The following is a 24,220-nucleotide window of genomic DNA, read 5'->3' on the forward strand; positions in this document are numbered from 1 at the left end:
GGAAACATAAATAATGGAAAATGTCAGACCTGACCACTGCCTGAAAAACCCCCTTAACTCTGAAAAAAATGGTAGAGTTGGTAATGTTAACCCATCTTGATCCATACAAAACTCATCTTGTGACCTAAACAATGTCCATACTCATTTATGTGAGGCCTTTGGAATGTAAAACTGTACCTAAAGGTTAATGTTTTGCTTCATAAAAGTGAAATAACTTTATGATCTAAACTACAGACAGCTGTGGCTCAGGAGGTACAGCTGGTTGTCTACTAAACAGAGTTAGTGGTTCAATTCCCAGCTTCACATGCCAAAGCGGCTTTGATATTTACTGAAGTTTCCCATTAATATTTGATGCAAAATAAAATAATTTGTGCTTTTAAGTTTTCCTTCCTTCAAATACCACAATTAATGATCCTGACAGTGGCTTTTCTTACAAATGGGTCAGGGCTGATCTGACTCACCAGATAGTTTTTAAAACTGAGGAGGCATCAGTAGTTTATTAAATGTCTTCTCATTCAATTTTAAAACTGGGACACCTTCCTCAGATTAAAATTTATATTAAGGGGTCAAACAAGTGTAGAAAAACCATTTATATGAAGAGAAAGTTTTACGGACAGGTGACGAGATTTCACTCTCAAAATATGATGATACCCGGTGCATCTGCGGAGAGACAGCTTAAATAGCTTCAAAGGATGCCTTTGAAGACAAAAACATTGGTGACAACTCACATTTATAACATCTCTCAAACCATTTCAGATAGGAGTGTGAAATTCTGGCGTTGCTTCCTTCCCCTGCAGGACATGCACAGACGCCAGCTTCAGAAAAATATTCAAGTCTCTCCAGTCTGGAGAATTTCACGCTGGATAATCCAAATTCAATTTCAATAGCACTGCCTTTTTACCAGAGCCTGATTCTGCTGTGGGTTTCTATGAAATAAGATCCACCAGACTTTCACTGCCTCGGGGAAGAGGGATTATTTACTTATCTTCAATTTGCTCATATTTAGTTTATAAAAAGCTTGCTGAGGTAAAACCCTGTAATGTTAGCTAACATTATTTAAATCTTTTCTCTTATCTAATCTCACAAATGGAGAGATGCACAATAGTGGTCTATCCAAGGGATGTGTAGAGTAATCTCAAGAGAGAGCTTAATTTGAGCTGTCCATTTACATTTCACTTCACTTCACTGGTGGGCTGCAGAACCGTATGCCGAACAGGTACGGAAGGTTCCACAGTCCTCCTCCAACTAATTTAAATATATGCCAAAATGACCGAGGAAAAGGCGAAAAAATAAAAAAAATTCGAAGCTGGCGGCATCAATTTTTCTTACCCAGCAGTCACTGAATAGACAGAGAGGAGATGGAGTGACAGCAGGGAAGGGGGAGTGAAGAGAGTGGGAGTGAGGGAGAGCGAGCGAGCGAGAGAAAAAGCATGTGGAGTGAGAATGAGGAGACAGACAGGAAGAGTAGAAAGAACTGAGAGGAAGAGAGGGGGTGGAGATTGGATGAACTATGACCAAGGAACTATGAACACTCACTTGGCCAGATGCTTCATAAGCAGCCCGAGGACTAGTCGATTCTTCTCCGGTAGATTGTGGACCAGGCAGTGGACAGCTTGGATGCGAGTCTCTGGACTACCACCCTCTGTTAAAATGCAGAAGCAGCCATAAACTCACATTAAACTACTAGGATGTCTCTGTGCTGATAAGGTGGCAAAGACACAATACAACCTGAGCAGAAGAAGAAGATACAGACACACCAAATTATTAATTTAGAAGAATAGCCTCTTCTTTACGGACGATCAGTGGCTATCACTCGGCACAGGGGTTAAACATTTGAGGATGACAGATCACAGTTGAAACAAGTGAAGAGGTGTGATGGTGATATGTGATCCGAAGCCTCCCAGAATTTGGCAGCAGGGACCACTATGCTGGCAAAGCAGATAGCTTTACGTTACAGTTGCTACCATATAAAGGGGTTGTGTTAAAACCCCCGAGATCATCTCTTAAACATTTCCTCACACATGGGCATCTGGCCGCCCACACGAGAAACCACATACACACTTCCACACAGACACACAAAATATCATTACTATGGGAATGACAAGGATTTAAACACGGAAAAAGCTTCTTACGGATGCTGTCACCCATCAAAAAATATTCACTGCTAATCCACTTTTTTCCCCCTTGTTACGAGGGCATTGCGAGCGCCTGATAAAAATGTCAACCTGATCCAATTATAGCACTTGTTGTAATAAGATTCAAGTTTGGCTTGCTTTGAAACCATTTCATACAGAAATTATGTTATGTGGGTGAAAAAAGAAAATGTAGCTTATTTTGCTGTTTAAGGTAACTGGACCATTTGAGGACATGCAAATTAAAGCATATTTGGCATTTTAAATCTCTTAGCCCCAACTTTTAATTGCTTATTTGGCCACACGTTTTTTGTAGCACCTAAAAAACAGACCTAACAAATATGGGAGTAAGCTCGAACGGTATTCTTAAATGTCAGAAAGATTTATATAAAAACAGCCAAAGTCAGCTGAGAGGCTCTTTGGTAAACTAGAAATCAACAACGCATATATTTAGTGCAGAAAGTAACAAGTTCCTGAAACCATGTAAGAAATCATAAAGCTACAGCCCACATAACCTTGAAGGAAACTTATTGTACTTTCTACAGTGTTTCCCTTTCCACTACTGCGTTGTTTAGGTTTTTTGTGTATATAAAAACCTGTTAAATTTAAAATCACAAAGGCTGTGGTAAAAGGGAGCTTCTCTCCTCCACAGAAAACACTGAAGCTCCTGTAACATGCCACATCAATGCCCCTTATTTGCATAAAGCCAGGTAAAGCAAGAGTGGAGGCCGACATTTCTTACACGCGGTTGACCAATCACAACAGAGTGGGCCGACTGGCCAATCAGAGCAGACTGGGCATTATCCGGAGGGGTGCCTTAAAGAGACAGGAGCTAAAACCAAATGTTTCAGGCAGAGACTGAAAAGAGGAGCTGCAGCTAAGGACAGTTTGAGGAAAGCAATGTGCTTTCTGAACAGCACTTAAACCTTTTCAAGTAATGACCCAAATTAAATTATGAAACTGATTATGAGCATTTTATGTCACTGTAAAATATTTTAACTATTAGTCACTGTATAGTGTTCAGTGGCTCGTGGAAGAAGAACAAACTGTTAAAATGCCACTGATGAAAATGTTAATTCCTGGCTGTTACAGTGTGGAGTGTCTTTTTTTCATGTACTCAGATGTTTTGGTTGGGTGATCAAACTTACTCGCTAGGCTGATGAACTCTTTGTAAAGTCCATAGGTCATCAACGGCTCGGGAAGGCTCCTTCAGAGAGAGATAGGGAGAGAAAGAGAAGTGGTGGGGTGGGTGGAGAAGGAGAGTTGCAGTGAGCGAGGGGGGACAGAAATAACCGGCACACTGTTTTATAGGGTCTACACACAGCAATGATTAATGTGGCCGGGCCGGGGGATGGAATTAGATGGTGCACGCATTGAGATAACCAAGTTCATCTGAAGGTACTTTCACACTGCAGCTGGCCAGTGGCCAAAAGGTACTTAGCATCAGAGAAAACTGAGGAGATTGACCCTGCTTTACTCCCCAAGACCAGACAGAAAGTAAAAGACAAGTCAGTGCAACAGTAAACGTGGTTTTATATTGCATAACAACATCGATATGCCATGTTTGATTCCATATTACTTTGAAACTAGTAAATGTTGCGAGAAGTGTTGACTGAATGAAAAATGTAGAGCAACCTTTCACTTTGAAGCTGAAATGGACAATCCTGTGACGAGCAAGAATCCCACAGCTGTGAACCCATTACATCAAACTGCTTCCTGCTAAGCTTAAAATGAGGTAATCAAAACACAATTTTGATCTGAAAAGGACTTGTCATGTACGTCTTGATCGGAATATTGAAAAGTGCAGTTCCCACGCAGCAGTGGACAATGAACAAGCACTTTATCTAGTAATTGTGAAAGTAAAAGAGAAACTAACAGGACATAATAGCGTCATTATTCCCTGATTAATCTTTTGGTGCGGTCAAATTATTAATAATTCAACATAACAGTGGAGGTGAAAAACTGAAAAATGAGACAGACTCACGAATTTAACTGTTCACATTCAAACCTTGTGTTTCAGAATAATACAACTTTGCTTTCATTTAAATAATCAGAGCCAATTTAATCTGCAGCTAACGGCCGGTTGATGAAACCATCCTGGCCTTTAAATGAAACTGCATCAGCGTATTGCAGAATTTTAAATCTTTGAACTTTACCCTCGCTAGATCCGTCACCCTGGAAGGAGTTGGTGGAAGTGGGAAGCAATGTGACCTTGCGAGAAGTTAATTATGCAAAGTGCATAATGAATCCTGTAGCTTTTTTATAAATGACAGGAACTGACGATGAGGGGGGGGTTGTTTCATATCCAAGTCAACAGAGAGGCTCTGTCATGATCATCAAAAGAGATGTAAAAATAAAATCTCACATTAACCACTGGAGATGACTTAGGTCATTCGTGGATCTTACATAACATCCAAAGTCACCTATACTCTAAATGTATGACTGTCTCAAAATATGTTCAGGGCTCATTGTAAGTCAGTTAAAGTATTTTTTATTTTATGAGGGACAAAAAAAATTTCAATTGAGGGTTAAAATAGACTTAATACATTTATATCATCATTGCTCACTGGGGAGAAATTTAAGGTTTTAGGGCTTCAACTAGCCCTTATTATTATCATAATAACTAATTAATCTATTGTTTCTTTTTTATCACAGTTCTTGGGGTTTTAAGCATTTAAGGACTGAATTTTATCTTGAAAAATCACAATTATAGTGTCAAACAGTCCTAAACATCATCTGTGACAGTGAAGATTTAAAACTCGACATCTGAAAAGCAGAATATATGGAGATTTTAACTTTAAAATCAAGTGAAAAATACTAATTAACTGTAATACAAAAAGTGATTAATAAACTAATGCTGCTTTAAATGGTTGACAATGTGTTTGTTTGTCTCCGTGTGTGTGTGTGTGTGTGTCTTTCATCACACTGATCCTTACCTCAGATACAGCTTCAGTGTACTTGTTATTGTCTTAACGTCCCAGTCCTCGCTGGCGGACAGATCCACTTCGTTGCTCTTCTCATCTGCATAGATCCCAATCACACAACATATCATTACAATAAAATCCACTGACTGAGGAGTTAACACAAAAGGCACCGACTAACTGTTCTTCTCTTGTTATGAAAAGTTGAGGACTGTGTGTATGATTTTGTGCGCAGCCTGGAAAGCTTAAATGTGCAACATAAATATGTAACTTGTAATTAGCCATATGAGGATAAAAGCATTGTTAGTAGCTGTGGGGTCGAGTCTGGCCCCAGTGGATTTGGAAGGAAGTTTCAGCTTCTGTAGACGGCGGCTGGTTCTATACTCATTACAAGTTTAATTAATCCCTTACTACCTCACTGGCTCCACAGGGACTCCAGGGCTGTGTTGTGCTGAAAATGCAGGGGGCTTTAGTCACACCTCGAGTAACCTCTGATGAATTATAGAGAATGTAGAGGTGCAACATGCCAGTAAGGTTTTTTTGGGGGAGTCAGACACATGTAGTGTACAGGGCCAGGGTCACCACACAGACTTCAGCTTCGTGGGTGGCAGGTAGTCTGTTACTGGGAATTTATTTTTTGGGATTTTGTCTATGCACTGCAGCCAGGATGACTGTTTTTCTCTGTCTGCTCTCATCCACAAACTGGCCTGTCCAATGTCAACTTCTGAGGGCAAATGTTTTTGTAGAGTGTTCAGAGCCAAAAATGAGCGTCTGTGTGCCGGAGACCAATGGGGTCTGCACAAGCTCTGAGGTCAGCTTTGGCAAAACAGGCCTGGCATAATTTAAACCAAAGGTGAAACTCTTTATTCTTTACCTGTGTTATCTAGATAAAGCCCATTAGGACATAACAATCCTATGTGGTGACTTGAGCATGGTGGTTAAAGTTGGAACTGCAGCGGCAAAGACACATATATAGGAATAAACGTGTTCATAACCACAGAAATATCTGTTAAAATAAAAAACTATAAAACAGATCCAAAACTTGGGATGTGTGGATTTACAAACTGTCCAATGACAGTGAGAGAAAGCAGACAAAACAGATATACTTCAAAGGTCACAAATAAATAAAAAAGGAAATCTAGAAATTTGCCATCCATGATGGCATGTTGATGTTTGATGTGCTGCAGAGGTTTGTAATGGTAGCAAAATTAAAGAGAGAGACAGGGTGGCTGTCAACCAAGGGAATAAGTAAATGTGACGGATGAGCAATGGTTTTTAACTGTGCAACACCTCATCAGGGGCAGTTTTATGTCAGAAATAATTAGGACTATTCATTCATGCACCCATGCTGCTTGAGGACTGTGGGTAGGCTGGAGCCAATCCCAATTAACATTGGGCAAGAGTCGGGATAAACCCTGGAGAGAACACCAGTCCACCACAGGGCCAATACAAACAGAGATGAACAACTAGTCACACTCACAGCTCCAGGAAATTTAGCGTTACCAGTATGTCTTTGTAATATGGGAGGTTTTACTGAAGCTTCTATTTTGCTTCCCCTTGCAATACAGCAACTCTCATTGTCATATCCCCACCTACACCAAATACAAAGTCGTTTCATAGGTCAGAGGCAAAGTTGAGCTCACTTTTACAGACTTATTCATTATATTCTCGCCTGACGCTCAATAGGTGACGCTGCCTTTGTTTCTACTGTAATATGATGGGAGAATCATTTTCTATCCCTCTGTCCTCTGTGATTGGACGGCAGCCACGTTGGTGGGTGAGAGATGAAAAGTAGGAGGAGTGGGAGGATCCGAACTCTCTCTTCAGGGTCTAAAGCTTGCTTCACCCACACACAGTGAAGTGTTGTATGCAAGAAATATTTGTGAATGCTTAGTGGAAGTACAACGTCAAACGTCGTATTAGTAATTGCAAGGTCGAAATCAGCTTTATGAATAGGAAAATAGCCCGAGTGTTCTATGTGGTCAATCGGTAAAATAACATTTACTTCAGCTTCTTAAGAGAGCTGCAGCAGAGTGGGTATGGAGTCTATAACATGAGTCAGCAGTTTAGGTGGCTGGAAGCTTTCGGAGGGGAAGCTGAGAAAGGCTGCTGGCTGCCTGAGTTTGTTGTCATTCTGAACACAGATTGGAGATCGAGCTGGTGTCTGCCGGAGAAGACAGGAAGCCAAAGTGCAGACAGGGAGCTTTGGGAAGGAGAGAGGACAAGATCTATAGAAAAAAGGAGTTGAGTGAAAGGGTTCCAAGACAAGTGAGAGGCATAAAGGAAATTGAGAAAGGCAAATGACAGCCAACAGCCAGCTGTGGGCATTTGAGGGGCCGTCTTGGTGGCCAAAAAGTGCACGGACGTGGAGGGGAGGCGCCCCGTCAGGTTGTCTGGTGGATATAAAACTCGGTGGAGACAAAGATACACACTGCAGGCACTTGTTGCACTCCAGCAAGTCTAGGTACAGATAAGCTGAGTCATGGGCTGATTGCCAGTCACTATCTTTTTAATATCGCCCAAGCAGACCCATCCATTACATCAGCACATTTGACTGACCGGCTAATATCGCAGACAGAGTGCAGTAGCATAGAAATAAAAACTGAATCCAGATTTTTACCAGGAAACTTGGTCAGAAAAGAATGCACTTTAACTTACCAATCATTAATGAGAGGAGTTTCTGGACCCTGGAGCTCACACCAACAACTCTGTACAGTCCCTGGTCATTAATACCTGATAAGAAAAATAGTTATTATTAAAATAAATGCAGAGCCATTTAGTCATTCAAGTTTGAAAAACCCTTTACACGGAAAACAACACAGGCAATAAAAATTATATCAATGAAAAAAAACAAATCAATAATGAAATAATCATAAAGAATACGGAGAGGTTATACTGCATATCTACAATGACATCCCTGTATGTAGAAAAACTATGTGTAATTTAAACCTGCATCAGTATAATAGGGAACAACTATCATAGATAAATATGTGTTTTATTTATATATTTTGACTCATCAGATAACCAAGTGAAGAAGGAAGCAAATTAATGGGACTTTAAATGCAGTGCAATGGCCGCCATTAATATCACCATAATATGAATATGCTGCCTGCACTACCGGCCACTCAGCCTTGCTTCAATATTGGAGCATGACTGCCACCTTGTGTGCATATAACGAATCTGCACCCAAGCAACTAGTTTTAACAATCCACCACTTAAAATTCTCTCCACTGACATTTTATTATTTATATATGTGAAGCTCACCTCTCGTCTCTATGGCGCTGATGGATTTCTTCACAAAATCCAAACCCAGTTCATCCAGCTGGGCATCAACTGCAAAGTGGAAGGAAAAAAACACATCTTCTTCTGAATATGATGAATCATCATGATTAACTTTCATTATACGTTTTTATAGAACAAAGTCCGGCATCGTTATATACTTACTTCCTCTTTCTTTAGAATAAGTTCTTCCAAGGTAGTGTCCAATCTGTTAGAAGACGACACAAAAACATGTTTACAGGTTTATCAAGGTTAATCAATCCTTCTGATTTATAAGAATCCTTGTGATTTATAAGATTTATAAGAATTGAAAATGTTTTTTAGCTTTTTTTAAGAATGGCAGTTCAACAGAACGCAGTGATGACACAGTAGAGGAAGATGACTCACAGGCTCCTTCCCACCCATGGCCTGCATCCAGAACTTGTGGTCATCCTCTGACAGGGCTTGTACTGTAAGCACCGTCCCTGGCCTGGGAGAGAGTCATACCGCATTAGCAGTCGGCAAAGCCCTTAAGGTCAGTTCAGTAATGCATTGGCAACGTCTGTCAATATAAAGAATGAGATGTGCTTAGCAGTCTTTGAAACCAAATTCCCCCGTCTGACAAAGACACATGTACCTTTAGATTTACAGTTACAGATATCAGCCCCATTTGTAATGCCAGTTGGTTTATGAGAGCGACAATCACGTGGCACCAGATGGATATCAAGTTACTTATCACTGTCCGAATAGGATGTGTGGACTCGAATTTCCATACTAAATCTGGGCTATTGCTTTTCTATTAATACTACAGAAAAGGGGCAGGACTGAGTTAAGATGTGTGACAAAATGAGGTATCTATTACAGGAGGGCAGGGCAGGGTGTGACAAATCCTCCCAGCTCAGTGTGTGAGGGCAGTGCTCCAAGACAAGTCCTGCTGTCCTGCCGCCTGCGGTCTACAACACGGAGCAACTATAGCGGATCTAGAAGATCTATAGCAAAACCGTTCAATGAGGAATACCAGAGCCGTATAACTATTGTGATACATGAGGGAAACTCTCTTATACAGTAACTGTGTCATTTTTGGCACACTGTAAATTGATCCCTGCAACTAGACCCTTAATGAGTGTGAGGTTATAATGTACCGATCGGTTATGTCCAGGTCTAAGCAGAACCTCCTGTCCAACACGTCCGTTGTTTTGCGGAGGCAGGATTTGAGCGTGACAGACTCCGTCTCCCCCTGTAAAAAAATAATTATTTAGAATGTAGTAATTTAATATCTTTAAAAGTAGCATGTCAAAATGAAAAAAAAAAAGACTGCATATTGAATGTGATCAAAAAATATATAAAACCGTGTGGAAAATGCACTGTGTTCTATGACTACTCACAATCTTCCCACCAGATCTGTGGTCGAAGGTCACCATGTGCAGGATCTTCTGCTCTTTGACGAATGTGCAGTAGCGTTTGACCCAACTTGAACCGAAGGGAGGTGGCCCTAAAACAACAAGACACAAATGAGACACGGGCATCTACTGTATCAGGGTTAGAACAATTACTCGTGCTTATCCAGGAACTATACTGACAGACAATGTTGTGAAAGAGTAAAATGTGGAGCTACGGAAAGGAATTAAAGATAACTTGTCTGTCCAAGCTTTCCTGCTATTACAACAAATTACATAACGTCACTGATGAGATTCTGAACTCATTCATATATGTATATATGTGGAAATAACATGTCAATTCACACATTTCTACAGCAGCTAAAAGAAAACTATGAAAGTTGTTCTCTGTCTTATAGAGTAGGCTTTTTATGTTCACTGAGGCTTTTATGTATATTTCTTGCATTGTCTGTGTTTTATGAATGGAGGTATATTAAAACCTATTGAACAATACATTTAAACCAAACAAAGGTCTTACTTTTTTCCTGTACATAGAGGTAGCCTTCACAGCTGATCGGGGTGGTCTGTCTGTATTCTTGAGGTGCCTCCCTGATCCTCTTCATTAGCTCATTCACCTCTGACCGTGTACCCTCAAATCGATTCCTTGTCTGGGAGAAGAGAAAAAAAATAAACACACATTCCAGGAAGTCACTTCCTGATCCTCAATCACTGGGTAGGATGACCCTTCTGAAGAGAGGCCACTGCCAATCAAAACTAATGAGCTTCCTCTTGAAAACACTGCAGTATCTACATCAAATCAGCCGGATGCTTAGTTGAATTCTAAAATTAAAACTGAAACAGGGCTAATACTGCAATGGCATTACATAACAATGAAATTACAAGTAGATGAAGTAAACAGGACATAGGGCAGAGCTTAAGTTTTGTTATATGTGGGCAGACAATTCAAGAAAAGTAAATGTTGGACTACGAAATGATCGGATAACAAGTCAGACACAAGATGATTTAACGTAGGGGCCACTTAGTGGTCAAATTATTTTGAATTTCCTTCTGGAAACAATTATAAACCTTTTCTGTTCTAAGGGAAGAACAAAAGCATACAACTACAAGTGGTTGTGGTTAGGGTCAGAGTTTTCATTATCCCAATTTTAAATATAATAATAAAACTTAAGTATTGCTTACATTCTGAATATTGATCTGCAGGGCCCTTTTATAATGGTCAAAGTCGTTGGCAAGCTCAAAGCCCTGGTGATAAAAAGTGAAGACTGTCTGGAAGAAGGCCAGCATCTAAAAGAAATCACAAAAGAAGAAACAGATAAGAAATCTTATCATTATTTATAGGACTTAGCAGGCGAAAGAGAAACTTCTTACAGAACACTGGGCTACGTCACTTTCCACTAAAAAAGAAACTGAAGCTCATGTGATATCTTATATACACCCCCATCCCCTGCTGACATGCCCTGGAGGCCAGTCACTCACCGGCTCCACACACTCAAACTTCTTTCTCTCCTGGATCTCCTGCAGTTTGGAGACATAGTCCAGTGACTCCTCCTGAAAGTGCTGCCTCATGCCATCCACCTGGATGTCTGCCTGGAGAGGTGGAGAGCACGCAGCATGATGATTATAGTGACACACAGATGCATGGAAGCAAATAAATAACCATCATGAACTTTATGATACAGTGCAATTTGGGATGCCAGAGGTTTTTCTGGGTATAGCATTAAACTCTTACAGACCACATACTGCAGTAGGGGAATAAAAAAAGAAATTATGAAACTGAAGCCGATTTAATTTACAGTAAATGGATCCAAAAGACAAGTTTGTCTCAGGTGGCTGTAGATGGATGGATGGATAATAGAGATAGATAGATAGATAGATGGATAGATGCTACTTTCCATTGAGTTGAAACAACAAGCGATGCAGTGTTGATGAAGTTCATGACTCCCGTTGCTGTGAACAAACCCTGCAGCACATTTATTAAAGTCTGATAGAAATCTGTGTTTGTACCAGAGACCCTTGTGTTGCAAGAGTCACAGCGAGCACACTGAGCAGTACTGCATCATAATGTCAATACTTTCAAGTGCCCTTTCTGCCTGGTGTATACAACGTATGTGTAAGCCTTACATGGCCACATGGAACATGTGAGACAAGAAGACTGAAACACATTTGAAATGTTCATTTCATCGTACTGCAGCGTGGCTTTTTCTACAAACTGCCGCAGTCAGGGCTGACCTTGGTAGTACAGTACAATTGAGCACACATTTCCTTTTCAAACACGCCAGGAAAACGGTTGCTGCAAGGCACGTCAGTGGAAACTGGCATGGTCCAAGAGGCTTTGCAGTGAGGCTCTTCCCCGTGGCATAGAAGAGAAACCCCAGAACTGGGATTCTCATACTAAACAAAAAATATCTCTTTCTATCATTTCTGCTGTCACAGCTGTAGATAACTGTCAAGAGTTCAGACGAGGATAAATACCTCTTGTAGCTGTGGCTCTTTCTTCCTCGCCGACATGTTCAGAAGCTTCTCCAGAGAGCTGTAGTATTTCTCTGTCTCTTTCTCGTACTTCTTTCTTTCCGCCTTGAGAGAGTGAAGCGGAGTGAAGCAGAGGCACACGAGAACAAAAACATATTTGATAAGAAGTAGTCTAGCCTCAGAACTTAGAATAATTCATTTTCTATTAGCAGCTATCTGTAAAATGTGTATTTTTTCACAACCATTAAATTAAACCAGATCAGCTAAATGCTATTGGGTAGAGGAAATAAACCATCATACTTTACCCTTACTACACCGAGATGGTCTTTCCTAAACTTCTCCAGGGGTTTCATTAACGTTTCTGTGATGTTTCTCATCTAGGCAGAAACAGAAGCCATAACATATAATATAATAATGGCTCAACTCAGTGATGAATCCCATTAATATTTCATGACACAGCATTTCCTGACTTAAGCATTTATTGTTTCCATTGAAGGGCAGCAGCAACATTCAGTTTCTTTACCTCTCGAGCTGCTGCCTTTGTACTGATGAAGTGTTTAAATACAAAATTACACAACGATTTAACTTACAGTATCTTATTGTTTCAACAACACCTTAATAGTAAAGTCAAGTCAATCCAATTCTGCTGTGTTGCTGCAACGCCGAGTGCAGGACATGTCTGAACCTGCACGCCCACCCTGCTTCTCCTTACTTTGCACTGTGATGTCATCCCAGTATGCTGAGCAGCATGTTTAATATTATGGTCTGAGTCTAGCACTAAAACAGTCATCCACTGGTGTCCACTCCCTAACCTCAGACACTACAGACAGATATTACATGGCAACTGCTGTTTATAAGAAAGTCACACACACACACACAGGAAGATGTGCATCCCTGTGCGAGTGAGAGAAATGTATCAGACATATTTCCGAGGACGAGACTGTGCTCGATCTCTACTGTCCCACTTTATTTCATGGTGTGACACTTTAACACTTCGGTTAGCAGTTTTTAAAACGCAATCACTGTCCTTGAAATAGATTGTTACTTCCTTTATAGTCACATTCTGCATGCGAGGTTTGTGGTTTATAGATGAGCAACTTTAACTACAGAAGCTAGGTGTGTGGCTGAATGAGCTGATAGTAGCAGGCAGTAGCTTATGCAATCTGTCTAGGTATTTAAAGCTTGGGTGTAATAACGTAGCTACGCACTCCTGTCCTCTCGGTGGCCACTCCCAGGCAGTTGCTGCGACAGTGACCCTTAGACAGGTACAAGGGGAGCTAACGATTCAGAAACCAGCAACAGTAATACACTGGAAGCTGTGGCTGTACTGTAATGTAATGTACGGTGGAGAAAATTATATTACGAGTGTCTGCCTGGATCCCGGGTGGATGACGGAGTCAGACATTAATAGATGCAAATTCCAAATATGGGCAGTAATAGGTACGGGCTGGAAGTAAGGAGGTTAGAAAAAAGCAGGCCTACAAGCATAGTAAAGTTAAACAATTTGTTCGCAATACACCACACACAGACAAACACACACACAGACAGACACACAGACACAAACACAGTCACACACACTCAGGTATTTTCCTTGACTTTCAAGCAGGTTCTGACTGGTTGTTCTCACCATCAGCTCTCTTTGGTCTTCTAGGTTCTTAAGGAATACGGAGAACTCTTGCAAAGACTCATCTGAAAGAAAAAAGGAATAAATTAAATTAAGTCACTCTCTAACCCTCTCTCACACAACATACAAGGATATTATGATTGTCAGTTGTTCCCACCATGGGTGCAAACCAAAAAACTGGTTGTAATTAGCTGGTGGAGAAAGAACCATAAACAAACATCTATGGTGCATGTCTGTTTAGTGGTAACAAAACTAGTGGTTAGTTTCCATCATGCAGGGAGGCAAAAACCACACTTACCAATACATTTCTCATCGTCGGTCTTTGCATCTCCGATGTACTCAAACTGAAACTCTCCCAGGCACTGGGCAAACTTTCTCTGTGCCATCCCAAGCTCTGAAAGAACATTTAAAAATAAACAATGATTTAAAACACTGAATTCAAAAGGAGGAAGAATAACAAGAAGAACTTTGAGACTTCTATACAATTCAACTTTGTTACAACTGTCCAAAGGAACGATTTGTTAAAAAAATCAACAACATATGTCGGCCTTAAAAACTAGTTCTACCACTTCGCACACACTTAACCACACTGTTAACATCCTGTTTGTCTGCAGCCTGATACATCCTGCTGCATATCAAACCCCTGTCTACCAAGAGGGCAGGGCCCAATTTAGAGGTGAGGAAAAAAATTATAATTGCTTGGCTTTAACAAGGAGAGAGAAAATAAACAGTATAATGCAAACAATGCATAATTCAAATACTGAAGAGGGCCAGAAAGAAAGGTTGATCGTAGGGTCACACAAGTGAACCATTATTTCTGTATTTTTAAAGGATGATCTATTGCGCTTCTGTCCGTCCTGGGAGATGGATCCTTCACATGTGACTCTCTCTGGAGTTTTTTTGCCCTGTTAAAAGTTTTTTTTTGCTCTTGTTGAGGGTTAAGAACTGAGCACATTGTTAAGCCCTTGAGACAAACTGTGATTTGTGAATATTGGCTATGCAAACAAAATAATTTTTAGAATATGCTTTTACATAAATAATTTATCTTGCAACACAAATTCATTCAGATTGCCAGTGCCCCTGCAGATCAGATAAAAAAGACAGCAAACCAAATCCCTTTCCAAACAGTGAGGAGATTCCCTAAGGTCGGATCTCTGACCTATGACCGTCCCTTAGGGAAACATTACAGAATGCAGCAGCGTGGTTATTTATAGACTGCAGCTATAAGCAGTGTACTGAGGAGCAGTGTCATCAGCTTGGGCAGATAGCTGCGACTCTATAGGAAACTATCAACTGAGCTACACTACTGACTAGAGGCCTGCACTGAGCATCTGAAGCTGCTAAAAGACGACTAGCTTCAAGGGAGAGCAGCTTTTACACAGTGGGAAATACAAGCATGGTTTATAGCATTGATAATGGCTGCAGCCTAAGAAGAAAGACTGTGGGAGAAAGAGGGGAGATATGCGGCAAAGATCACTAACAGGATTTAAAGATGTTGCAGTAACCTAATATGCTTCTCGGTCCTGAAGGCTACAGTATCCATGACCTTCAAAATAGGTTTTTGCTATTGATGACTCAGCAGAAGTCTCCAAATATTCCCTCAATGAAAGAGGCTGATGTTCAAAATGCTTTGCAATTAGCTAGACTAAAAACAGCACACTCTTATTGCACAGATTATAATTAAATATTAGAAAAACAATCCAACAGTTTCACCTTTTAACATCAGTTATTTTTACTGTGATGGTCTACTCGTAGTTATGCTGCTGTGTACGCACCTCCATGTTCTCTGGGCAGCTTGTGTGTGTATGTGTACACTTACTATGGATTAAATCAGCAGGGGTAAAAAAAAAAAAAAAATTAAAACACGTGAGAGGGGTTGGACAACGTCTGCCTTAGCCTGCATGAGTAAAAGCTTCTGCCTCAAGTGTTTATTTCAAACAGTTGGAACCCCACTGCTTGGTTGCTCCTCAGCTCAATCTTACATCGCTACAATGCCAAGGCGAGCAAAGAAAATATGGCTAAAACAAAACACCTGCCATCGACCCCTTTGGCCAATTGGTCTGAGTTACTGAACTACAGGAAGTCGAAGGGATTCACACCACACAATGGGGCAGCTTAAGTATTGCAGTATTTATAAATGTTTGTTCTTTGAGAAGGCCTTTAAATAGCAGCTGGAGGAAATGGTATTTTACTTGTGGATGAGGTCATTGTTAAACAACACATGTACGTAAGAACATAAAAAGTCGTCTCTAGCGTATTACACATTTTCTTGGTTCTTGAATACACTGCAGAGGCCAAACTTCAGCCCATTAATCAAGACTAGAGGTTCTATGTTTGTCTTTTCTTTGGACAGCGAATATGCCACTGCACAAGCAACATTAAGAAGCTAGAACAAACAAAATCATTGTTTCTGTCACGACACTGAGGTGACTTCTGACTGATGTCAACACAACCTGATGAACTGTGTGAGTGCGGGGTACATTTCCAAAATAAAGGTATGGCAAATATAAGCCTGTCGGGCCATTATTTTGGTCGCAAACACTTGTGTACTTGACATAGCGAGTTTCTGTGCAGTGACTGTAAATCTACAGGAAACCTAAGCAATACATACAGTTAGAATAGAATCCAGTCCAGTCCAGTATCGCAAACCTCCTTAAAACCAATGTGAGGCCTTTCAAACGTAAATACAGTTTCATAATCAGTGAACTATTGAGCCATTATCTGAAGAGCCTCTACGCTTTGAACAATCTGCCAGAGGAATGTGGTTAAGATGCCTGGCGTTATTTTCAAATCCCATTTTGAACCCTTTTATAGAGAAGCAGTTTTACAGGTTGTACTTTTTTTTCATTCACACTATTCACTGTATTCTTCATGTCCGCTACTCTCTGCTTTTGATTGGCTTTGTTAGCAGCACATTTGTTTAATTTTACCCTTTTCCCCCACCTGCACATAATAATGAAGCTCCATTGTGAGTATGTGTCATAATCTATTTTGGTTATCAGTAATAGTAGTGTTACAGTAGTTTTGTAATATTTAGTCAAACACCGAAAAGACAGGTTAGAGCCTAATCCGGACTCCTCTATGCCTGTTGGGTAATCAATTACCCTCATGGAGTCCGGGTTGGTCAACTGCAGGACTCACATTAAAACTAAATAAACATGGATGTAGAGTGGAAAGTTCAGCTTCCCCACAGATAGTAAAAAAACATGTTTTGACAACATAACACTGAACCTTGACACACCTTAACAGAGCCTCAACACACCATAGTGTAGTGTGTGTAACATAAGCTTGAGTCAGCATCTAATGTCATTGTATTGTAAAGGATACGGACGAGCAGACACAAATCTGTCTGATATTCCATATGAGTATTTTTCTTTACATTCATTTGAGATGTTATTTGGGGGGGATATGGGTGTGGAGTATTTTACTAGCAGTATGTTAAACATACTCTTTATTTTTCTGAGGCCCTGGTCAGTGTGAACACTAATATGTACTCCATGAACAGTGATGTCAACTGATAGATTTGCAGTCTCTTTATTAGAGCCACATGTGAGCCTGGTGCACAAATCACACCCATCCCCAATCTGATTACAAGGCCTGTGTGCATGTTCAACTCACTGCAGGGTGGACAGCTAATATGAGAATATATGGGTCCAAGCTGTGTGGACTTCATTACATAAAACATGAAGAATGAATGTGATCCAGTTACACGAAGCCCCAGCGTTAATCAATGTCAGACAACATTCAGAGGAAGGAAAAAACACAGCGGCAGCATTTGTGTTCCTGGGCTGTGTCAATTGAAGTTTAAGCAGCATAGATCAAAAGGATACAATCAGTCGAGCAATAAACAAAAGTGTCGGATGAGAGGTCTGCAAGGCAGATTGAAATGATAGCTGATGTACAAGAGGAAGGAACTGTCACAAACTAGGCAAACCACACACACACACCAGCAGGGCACACACAGGTCCAAGGCGAAGGCTTCTCCTGCTTTTTGCCTTTTAAAGAAAGGCATTTCAGAGCAAACCTGGGAACTGTCAAACTTGGCTAGTTTCTCTGCAGAAAGCCAGAGATCCCAGTCCACTGGATTCTGAGCATGAGTCATACAATCCTCACCTCACAATCCACAGTATCTGGTCTAACAGGCTGGCAAAGGAAAAGGCAGAGCTGTGTGGCACAAACACGAGTGCCCCTGTTCAGACGAGGTGGGTAGGAAAACAAAGATCGAAGAAAAACAAAGATGACAGATGGGAGGTTACAGAATAGCAGGGCACTGGCAACTGGGCAGCACTACAGAAACAAAGCTGTGTATACTGCAGTGTAGGTCATATTTAGGACATTGAATAAGGAAATACTATTTACAGACACATCTGAAGAATGACTATTTTATCTTTTATTTGTTGAAAGTATGAAATGTGAAAGCGTAGGAGAAAAGTTGCGAGGTTTCAAAAGGCTTTTGTTGGAGAAGAATTCTCCAAGCAACCAACAGGTGTTTGATTTAATAACAACAGCAAACCATCACATTTGGACACGGTTTACAAACCTCAAGGCACGAACCATGGTACCGAGAGCCAGGCTTGTAAACTTGGTGCAGAGCCCACACATTTTTATCGCCCACCCTTCGTACCGCTGTGACTTCGGTATGTTTTGAGACACACACAGGACCGATGATGGCCAAACAATGAGCCTGTACCTACAGGCATCTCACTAGTGCTTCTGGAAAAACACATCTGGGAGTGAAGCTGCTCTTTGCATACTTAAAAATGTGTACCTACCATGATTAAACTTACAATACAGCTTTGGCCACTAGGGGTCTATTAAACCAAACAATAACAGAAGACCTATAGGTGCTGTTTTTAGCCATTTAATAAAATAATTGTTACATATCATATTTTAAATGTCAAAATCCTGAACTTGTTTTCACATGCTGTGGGCCTAAAGGCAGGAAACGTCACATTGCATGTCCTAGCTGCTGCTGCAAAAAGGTTTTCCCCTAAACGAGCCAGAAAAGGTATGTAAGTGTCAAGGTTCAGCTGCTGAAGATGTCCACAGTGTATTCATTGGCAGCTCTCGCAGTGTTGTTTGTTATGATTTCTACAGTCTCATCAAATGTGCCACTTAGGTCAGAAGTTGCCTGGTCCAGGCCCCTCACAGGGCGGCCAGGGTTTACATGCCGTGCCTTTCCACAGTCCTTCCTGTTCCACTCTCCCATCTTTTCCAGTCTGGATCCCTGCTCCACGCTCAGCTCCCACCTTTGCCCTCGCCACCGCCTGCCTACCCATCCCCTCCCACAACTTCTCACCCCGCTCTGCTCCCTGCCCACAAAGCATTACTTCATTCATGACTTCCTGGTTTCTCAAAACAAATCTGGAGGGTGAAGCAACAGTGAAGGAAATCTGTATATTACTTGTTAGAATCCAATGTTTTGGTTCTGTACCTCTGCCGGCACCAAAAGGCCCCAATAGCACTACCATCAGGCAATAATCCAGTTTCACTTTTACAGTGGGCCTTGTTCTTTCTGGAGAGAGACATGAAAAGGCGTTCTTCCCACATGACTTCACGTCTTTCGCTAATGCGATTTTAATGAAAGATTGTGGATGTTGCTCTTTGGCAGAATCCATAATGTGATTACAGAGTGCAGCGGTGAGCCAAAGCACACCGTGCCAGACTACTCTTAAACCTGTCTGCCAATGAGAAAAAGACCTTCAAGTGGCCGGAGTTCTCAAAGTGCAACTGAAAGTGAAGACAAGATCTATACAAAACTGTCCACCTGTGTGTGTGTGTGTGACTGCGAGTGACCCCAGTCCAATCTCACATTTTCCGGGCACTGACGTAATAACAGACGCATGGTATTAACACGGATAAACCAAAATCTGACTGACAGGTAATAACTAGATCTCATACGAAGACATAGATACGTTTGCTCGGGACAACAGGGGTGGTAGAGAGGGTACAGACAGGACACGGTTCCTGTGGAGGAAGCCCTCTGAAACAGAAGCACATCTGCACGTTGCTCTGCTGGTGAGCGCTTCCATGTCATGGCTCTCTGGCCCAGGGCCCCCGCTTTTAAAAGTTTCCTCTCCGAAACCAAGGACTTTCCGTAGAGGGACATCCTCCCAGTCGTTGGAGTGGAGGGAGTTGCTGAGAGGATGGACCGGGAGTCGGAGATCAACAGTTGTCCTCACACCACATGAGATCATCATGAGGTCAAACTTCGAGTAAACCCTCTTCAGCGTGAAACTCTTGAATTCTTTATATTATCACTTGTAAACAGGACGGATTCTGACAACCTTAATAAGATGGTGAATATCCTGTGTACATGTGAGGGTTTACTTTGTGCGTCATGATCTTTCTGTAAGAAATGCAATTATTTGCAAATAGATTCCAATCCCTATAAGGCCATTCAATTTTATATTAAATTACCAGGCTGAAAGTTCTGCAACTAAAAATAGAACATTTTCAGTCAAGGTTAAAATCACAATAGGAAAGCTCTATCTATGCTTTATCATTCACAGATATAGAGTTGACAGCTGCTCAGATCACCTCGGCTAAATTAGCTCTGCCCTAAATTAAATATTATAGTATTTTTAACACTCAGGCCACTGTGAATATAATTTCGATATATTGCTGCGGCCGAGTGAGCAGCTCCTGATTACTGTGACCATGTGAAAAACATGTCGTTTGAGGACAGTAAGGGAAAGGGAACAGACACGTCAAAGGTGACGTGTGTCTGTGGAGGGCTGCAGCAAAGACTGACCAAAACAGGCGTTTCATTAACGTCAGTAGGAAAACGTGTCAGTCATTGCCGGACATTTCAACAGATTTTGCAATACTCTCAGCGGAAGTGTTTGACCAGGGGTTCCCTATTCCTTGTCATATTCTCATGAGAGGGGCTATTGCACAAATCAAATGGGGATTATCAGGCTAGATGTCCGTTTCTATGTTACTCCCTAAGTTAGGCCTGTGATAAGAAAAATGAATAATGTATATGAAATTTAAAAAAAGCCTCCACAACTTTGCAGAGCAGAAAGTGACGTCTTCAAATGTTGTTGTATTTTGTCCATAAGCCCAAAAATGAACAATGATGAATGACAGAAGATTCCTTTCCTTTGAAAGCCTGGAATCACAGACGATTCCAGCATGCTTCACTATTTGTATATGAAAAATACAGTAACTGAAAATGTGATTATTTAAATTGCTTGTTTAAATGTTTCTCTTGATCTAATCATTCCAGTTCTACATAAAACAAAGTAATGAACATTAAAAGTGCATTAGAGTAATGTGTGTTTAACTATGACTTAGAAGGATTTTTAACACATGAAATCACTTTTTACATAAAAATAAGTCCCCCCCCCCCACCCCCAGGTATTTTCCCACATATTAGTAGATCTCGGCTTTATCAACGATGTGTGATAAAGAAACATGGACAATCAGCTGCAGTCTTGGCTGAAGGATGACCATGTTGAGAAGTCAGAGGAAAATAGCGAGGCCTGCTCAAACTAACGACCAAGAGTATGCAAATAACAGCTCAGTGCAACAATGTAGTGTAACAATGGGACAGTGTGAAGCAGGACAGCAGCAGCAGGTTTGCATGTTCACACTGACTTCAGCTGAGAGCAACACTGAATGCGCAGAAGGGCTGAGAGAATTTAATCCTCTGTTTAAAACATAGCTGAATTGAGGCAGCGAGCTTGTCTCTTGTCCAGGGAACAGGTTGAATCCTGGGTTCAAATCCCTACATGACCTTCTGACCCTGGGTCAGGTGAATACTTTGAGCCAAATCATGAAACATCTGCTGTTTGTTTAAAGGGTCTTAAACCAAAGCTTAACCTGACAATTTAATATAAAACACACTGACCTGGGAATCAATCAATCAATTTTTTTAAATCAACATATAATCTTAATTTCTTTAGATATTTTTCAGGTGACATGAGTTTCGCTGCTGTGAATCACATCAGACTAATGAGTAAACGAAAAAATGTAATAACCTAAATAGTGTGATTTATTCAAAATCATTACAGCACAACATCAGGGCTCGACAAACGATTAACATCATCGTCAGTCCATCTCCAGATTACTGGACTTTACTTGACTGTAAAAAAAAAAACCCTCATATAATCAGTGAAAGAGAAAGGGTAGGGGATGAGATCATTTTAGAAACCGAAACATATCTAATCGCTTCTCCCTCAATTTATCGTCGCGGCACAATAATGGATGAGAATATAATTTCCCAGCTCTCAATATGTCAGATAACAGCCATTCAACACAAACAAGCTGAGTATGTTTCTGACTGCACCTTGCTGAATCCCTGCCTTGAAGACTTCAGGTTGTGCTGAAGGCAACAAGTGACAGACACACACCATCACATATGTGACTGAGTAGCAGCATGGAAACAGACATGTGATAAAATAATCCTGACTTATGGTTTTAGAGTAGGAAAAACATGCTGAGTGACAATCCTGAGCAGCAAGCACGCCTGAGGCCCAATACAATACAACACACACACTATACAACTGTATAAGTACTTATACAACGTTCACTAGTCACACAGGACTGAGATGATGTGCAGTTTTCATGTTGCCTGAATATTATTACCCTGAGTTCTAGGGGTTTCCTCAGGGGGGATTTTCCAACAACGAGGGGCATAGTGAAAGCATTGTGTGTCTGTGAGTGTGTGTCTGTGTGTGTGTTTTGGCGTGTGTGTGTGTCTGTGTGTGCCACCTTACAAACAAGCCCAGCCCACAGGACTAGAGTTCAAAGTGATAACAATCTAATCACTTTAACCCGGCCGAGGTGTGTGACTTTGAACAAATTGCGAGTAGGATTATTGAAATAATGCAGGGACACATTCATACTCACTGTGGGAGTTTCAAAATAAAATAACTGTCCACGTAAAAGCCGTTGTAATGATCTTTCATAGAGCTATGATTTCCACACATGCTTTTTGAATGTATTGTAATTTATATAATGGCATTGAGTAAGGATTTATCAGCTAAAATATGTCCTCCATGCATCCCTGGTGATATTTATATATGTAACTTCTAATGAAATACTTCTTAATCTCACTTAATCTCTGTATTATTGTAGTTCTCTTCCTTGTATTTCGGTTTGTTTTGTGTTTGAGGGATCATGTGAAACAAGAGTTTTTGCCTTTCTGATAAAGTCTCAATAAAAGGGACTTTGAAAGCCAGTAATCACATTTGCAACATGTCATGTGATTTCAATGTGTTTGTTGTGTTCTAGGCTGTGTGTGTGTGTTGATATTTATGTCCCTGCTTGGACTGATATTTGCAGCTTTATTTTTTACTTTTAATGTTACTTCTTTGCTGTCGATCTGGATCTCTGTGGGACCTCCCTGATTACAAAAAAAACTAAAAACACAATAAAAGCATGACAGTTTCCTCAGGATCTACTTCTCACTCAACTTAGCAGAGAACCAACCAGTGGGAAATCTGCGGGAACGAGATGTTGCAACGTCGGGACAAAACCTCCAGACTCTGTGTCCCAGGGCAAGTGCACTGACTCCAGAGCCTGAATCCCAGTAGAACCCCCCCATCGCAGGATCACTTACGCTTCGTGGCATTGATGAGGCTCTTTCCATCCTTGTACAGCTCCTTGATGAACCTGTTGGTCTTGTCCAGCTCCGCCTCATGGACCTTGATTTTGTCCCTGAAGCCGGGGCTGTCCAGGTAGCACTCGCTGAACTCCAGCGGGTGTAGTCCCATTTTTCAAAAACCCGACTCACTCGCTCTCAGGCGCCGCGGGGAGGGAAACTAAACCGCCGCTAACTTTTAAACAAACTGATTTCAAAAAGCTGATAAATCAAAGTGTTCGTTACGAGGAGATTCCCGCTCTCGACGCCGCTGGTTTAAAGTCTAACACTGACCACATACCGAGGTGTGGTAGCAGCGGCTAGCCGAGGTTAGCATGGTGGGTTCTCCCGGGGCGGAGTGGGTGTTGTTCCCGGTGGTTGTCAGAGGAAAAGCGGCTAACAGGTATAACTGGGCCGAGGTGGCGGCTGCCCGGCGTCGGGGAAAGTGTTCACCGGAGGTCGGTTGACGGGGGGGTCGTTAGAATATCATGGCTCCCGTGTCCAGTAGCACTGTCCCCCATCAAACTCCCTCCAGCTCCTGGACTGACAGATGGAGAAACTCCGCTGACATCTGCGTGCGTGTAGCACCAACTTCTGACCAAGAGTTGCAAAGTCTGTTCAGAGAGCGTTCCCTCCACTCCACTTCCTGCTTCGCTCAGCTGCGCCGCCTGGCAGCTCCACGTCTGAACTTATATCAATACCTCGTATTGGTTAGAGCAGCCAATGTATAATGACGTGAGTGAGTTAGATAGACAGTTTGTTAGTTGTTTCTTAAATTTAACACATAGTAATTAGCTATTTTATTGTTCTTTGTTAGTTAGTTTGTTAAA

The 24,220-nt window shown here is 41.2% G+C and overlaps 1 protein-coding gene across 3 annotated transcripts in view; it reads right to left on the minus strand.

Moving 5' to 3' along the window:
* The window catches only part of arhgap10 (Rho GTPase activating protein 10), a 40,102-nt gene extending 16,109 nt beyond the window's left edge, over positions 1-23,993 (minus strand). For 2 of the 3 annotated variants that reach the window (XM_053419763.1, XM_053419762.1), the window contains exons 1-17: positions 23,370-23,993; positions 14,100-14,195; positions 13,805-13,866; positions 12,483-12,554; positions 12,181-12,282; positions 11,185-11,295; positions 10,888-10,992; positions 10,226-10,355; positions 9,697-9,803; positions 9,454-9,548; positions 8,720-8,801; positions 8,498-8,540; positions 8,318-8,386; positions 7,712-7,786; positions 5,069-5,153; positions 3,281-3,339; positions 1,537-1,642 (exon numbers count right to left, since the gene is read on the minus strand). In XM_053419763.1, the coding sequence (XP_053275738.1) occupies positions 1,537-1,642; positions 3,281-3,339; positions 5,069-5,153; positions 7,712-7,786; positions 8,318-8,386; positions 8,498-8,540; positions 8,720-8,801; positions 9,454-9,548; positions 9,697-9,803; positions 10,226-10,355; positions 10,888-10,992; positions 11,185-11,295; positions 12,181-12,282; positions 12,483-12,554; positions 13,805-13,866; positions 14,100-14,195; positions 23,370-23,523 (1,553 nt within the window). In that variant the 5' untranslated portion in view covers positions 23,524-23,993. Of the gene's footprint in view, positions 1-1,536; positions 1,643-3,280; positions 3,340-5,068; positions 5,154-7,711; positions 7,787-8,317; positions 8,387-8,497; positions 8,541-8,719; positions 8,802-9,453; positions 9,549-9,696; positions 9,804-10,225; positions 10,356-10,887; positions 10,993-11,184; positions 11,296-12,180; positions 12,283-12,482; positions 12,555-13,804; positions 13,867-14,099; positions 14,196-14,284; positions 14,384-23,369 lie in introns of those variants that run through there. The other variant, XM_053419764.1, reaches the window with a different exon arrangement.
* Between the last annotated feature and the right edge of the window lie 227 nt (positions 23,994-24,220).

This window comes from Pleuronectes platessa, chromosome 3, assembly GCF_947347685.1.
Source record: "Pleuronectes platessa chromosome 3, fPlePla1.1, whole genome shotgun sequence".
NCBI classification, from domain to species: Eukaryota; Metazoa; Chordata; class Actinopteri; order Pleuronectiformes; family Pleuronectidae; genus Pleuronectes; species Pleuronectes platessa.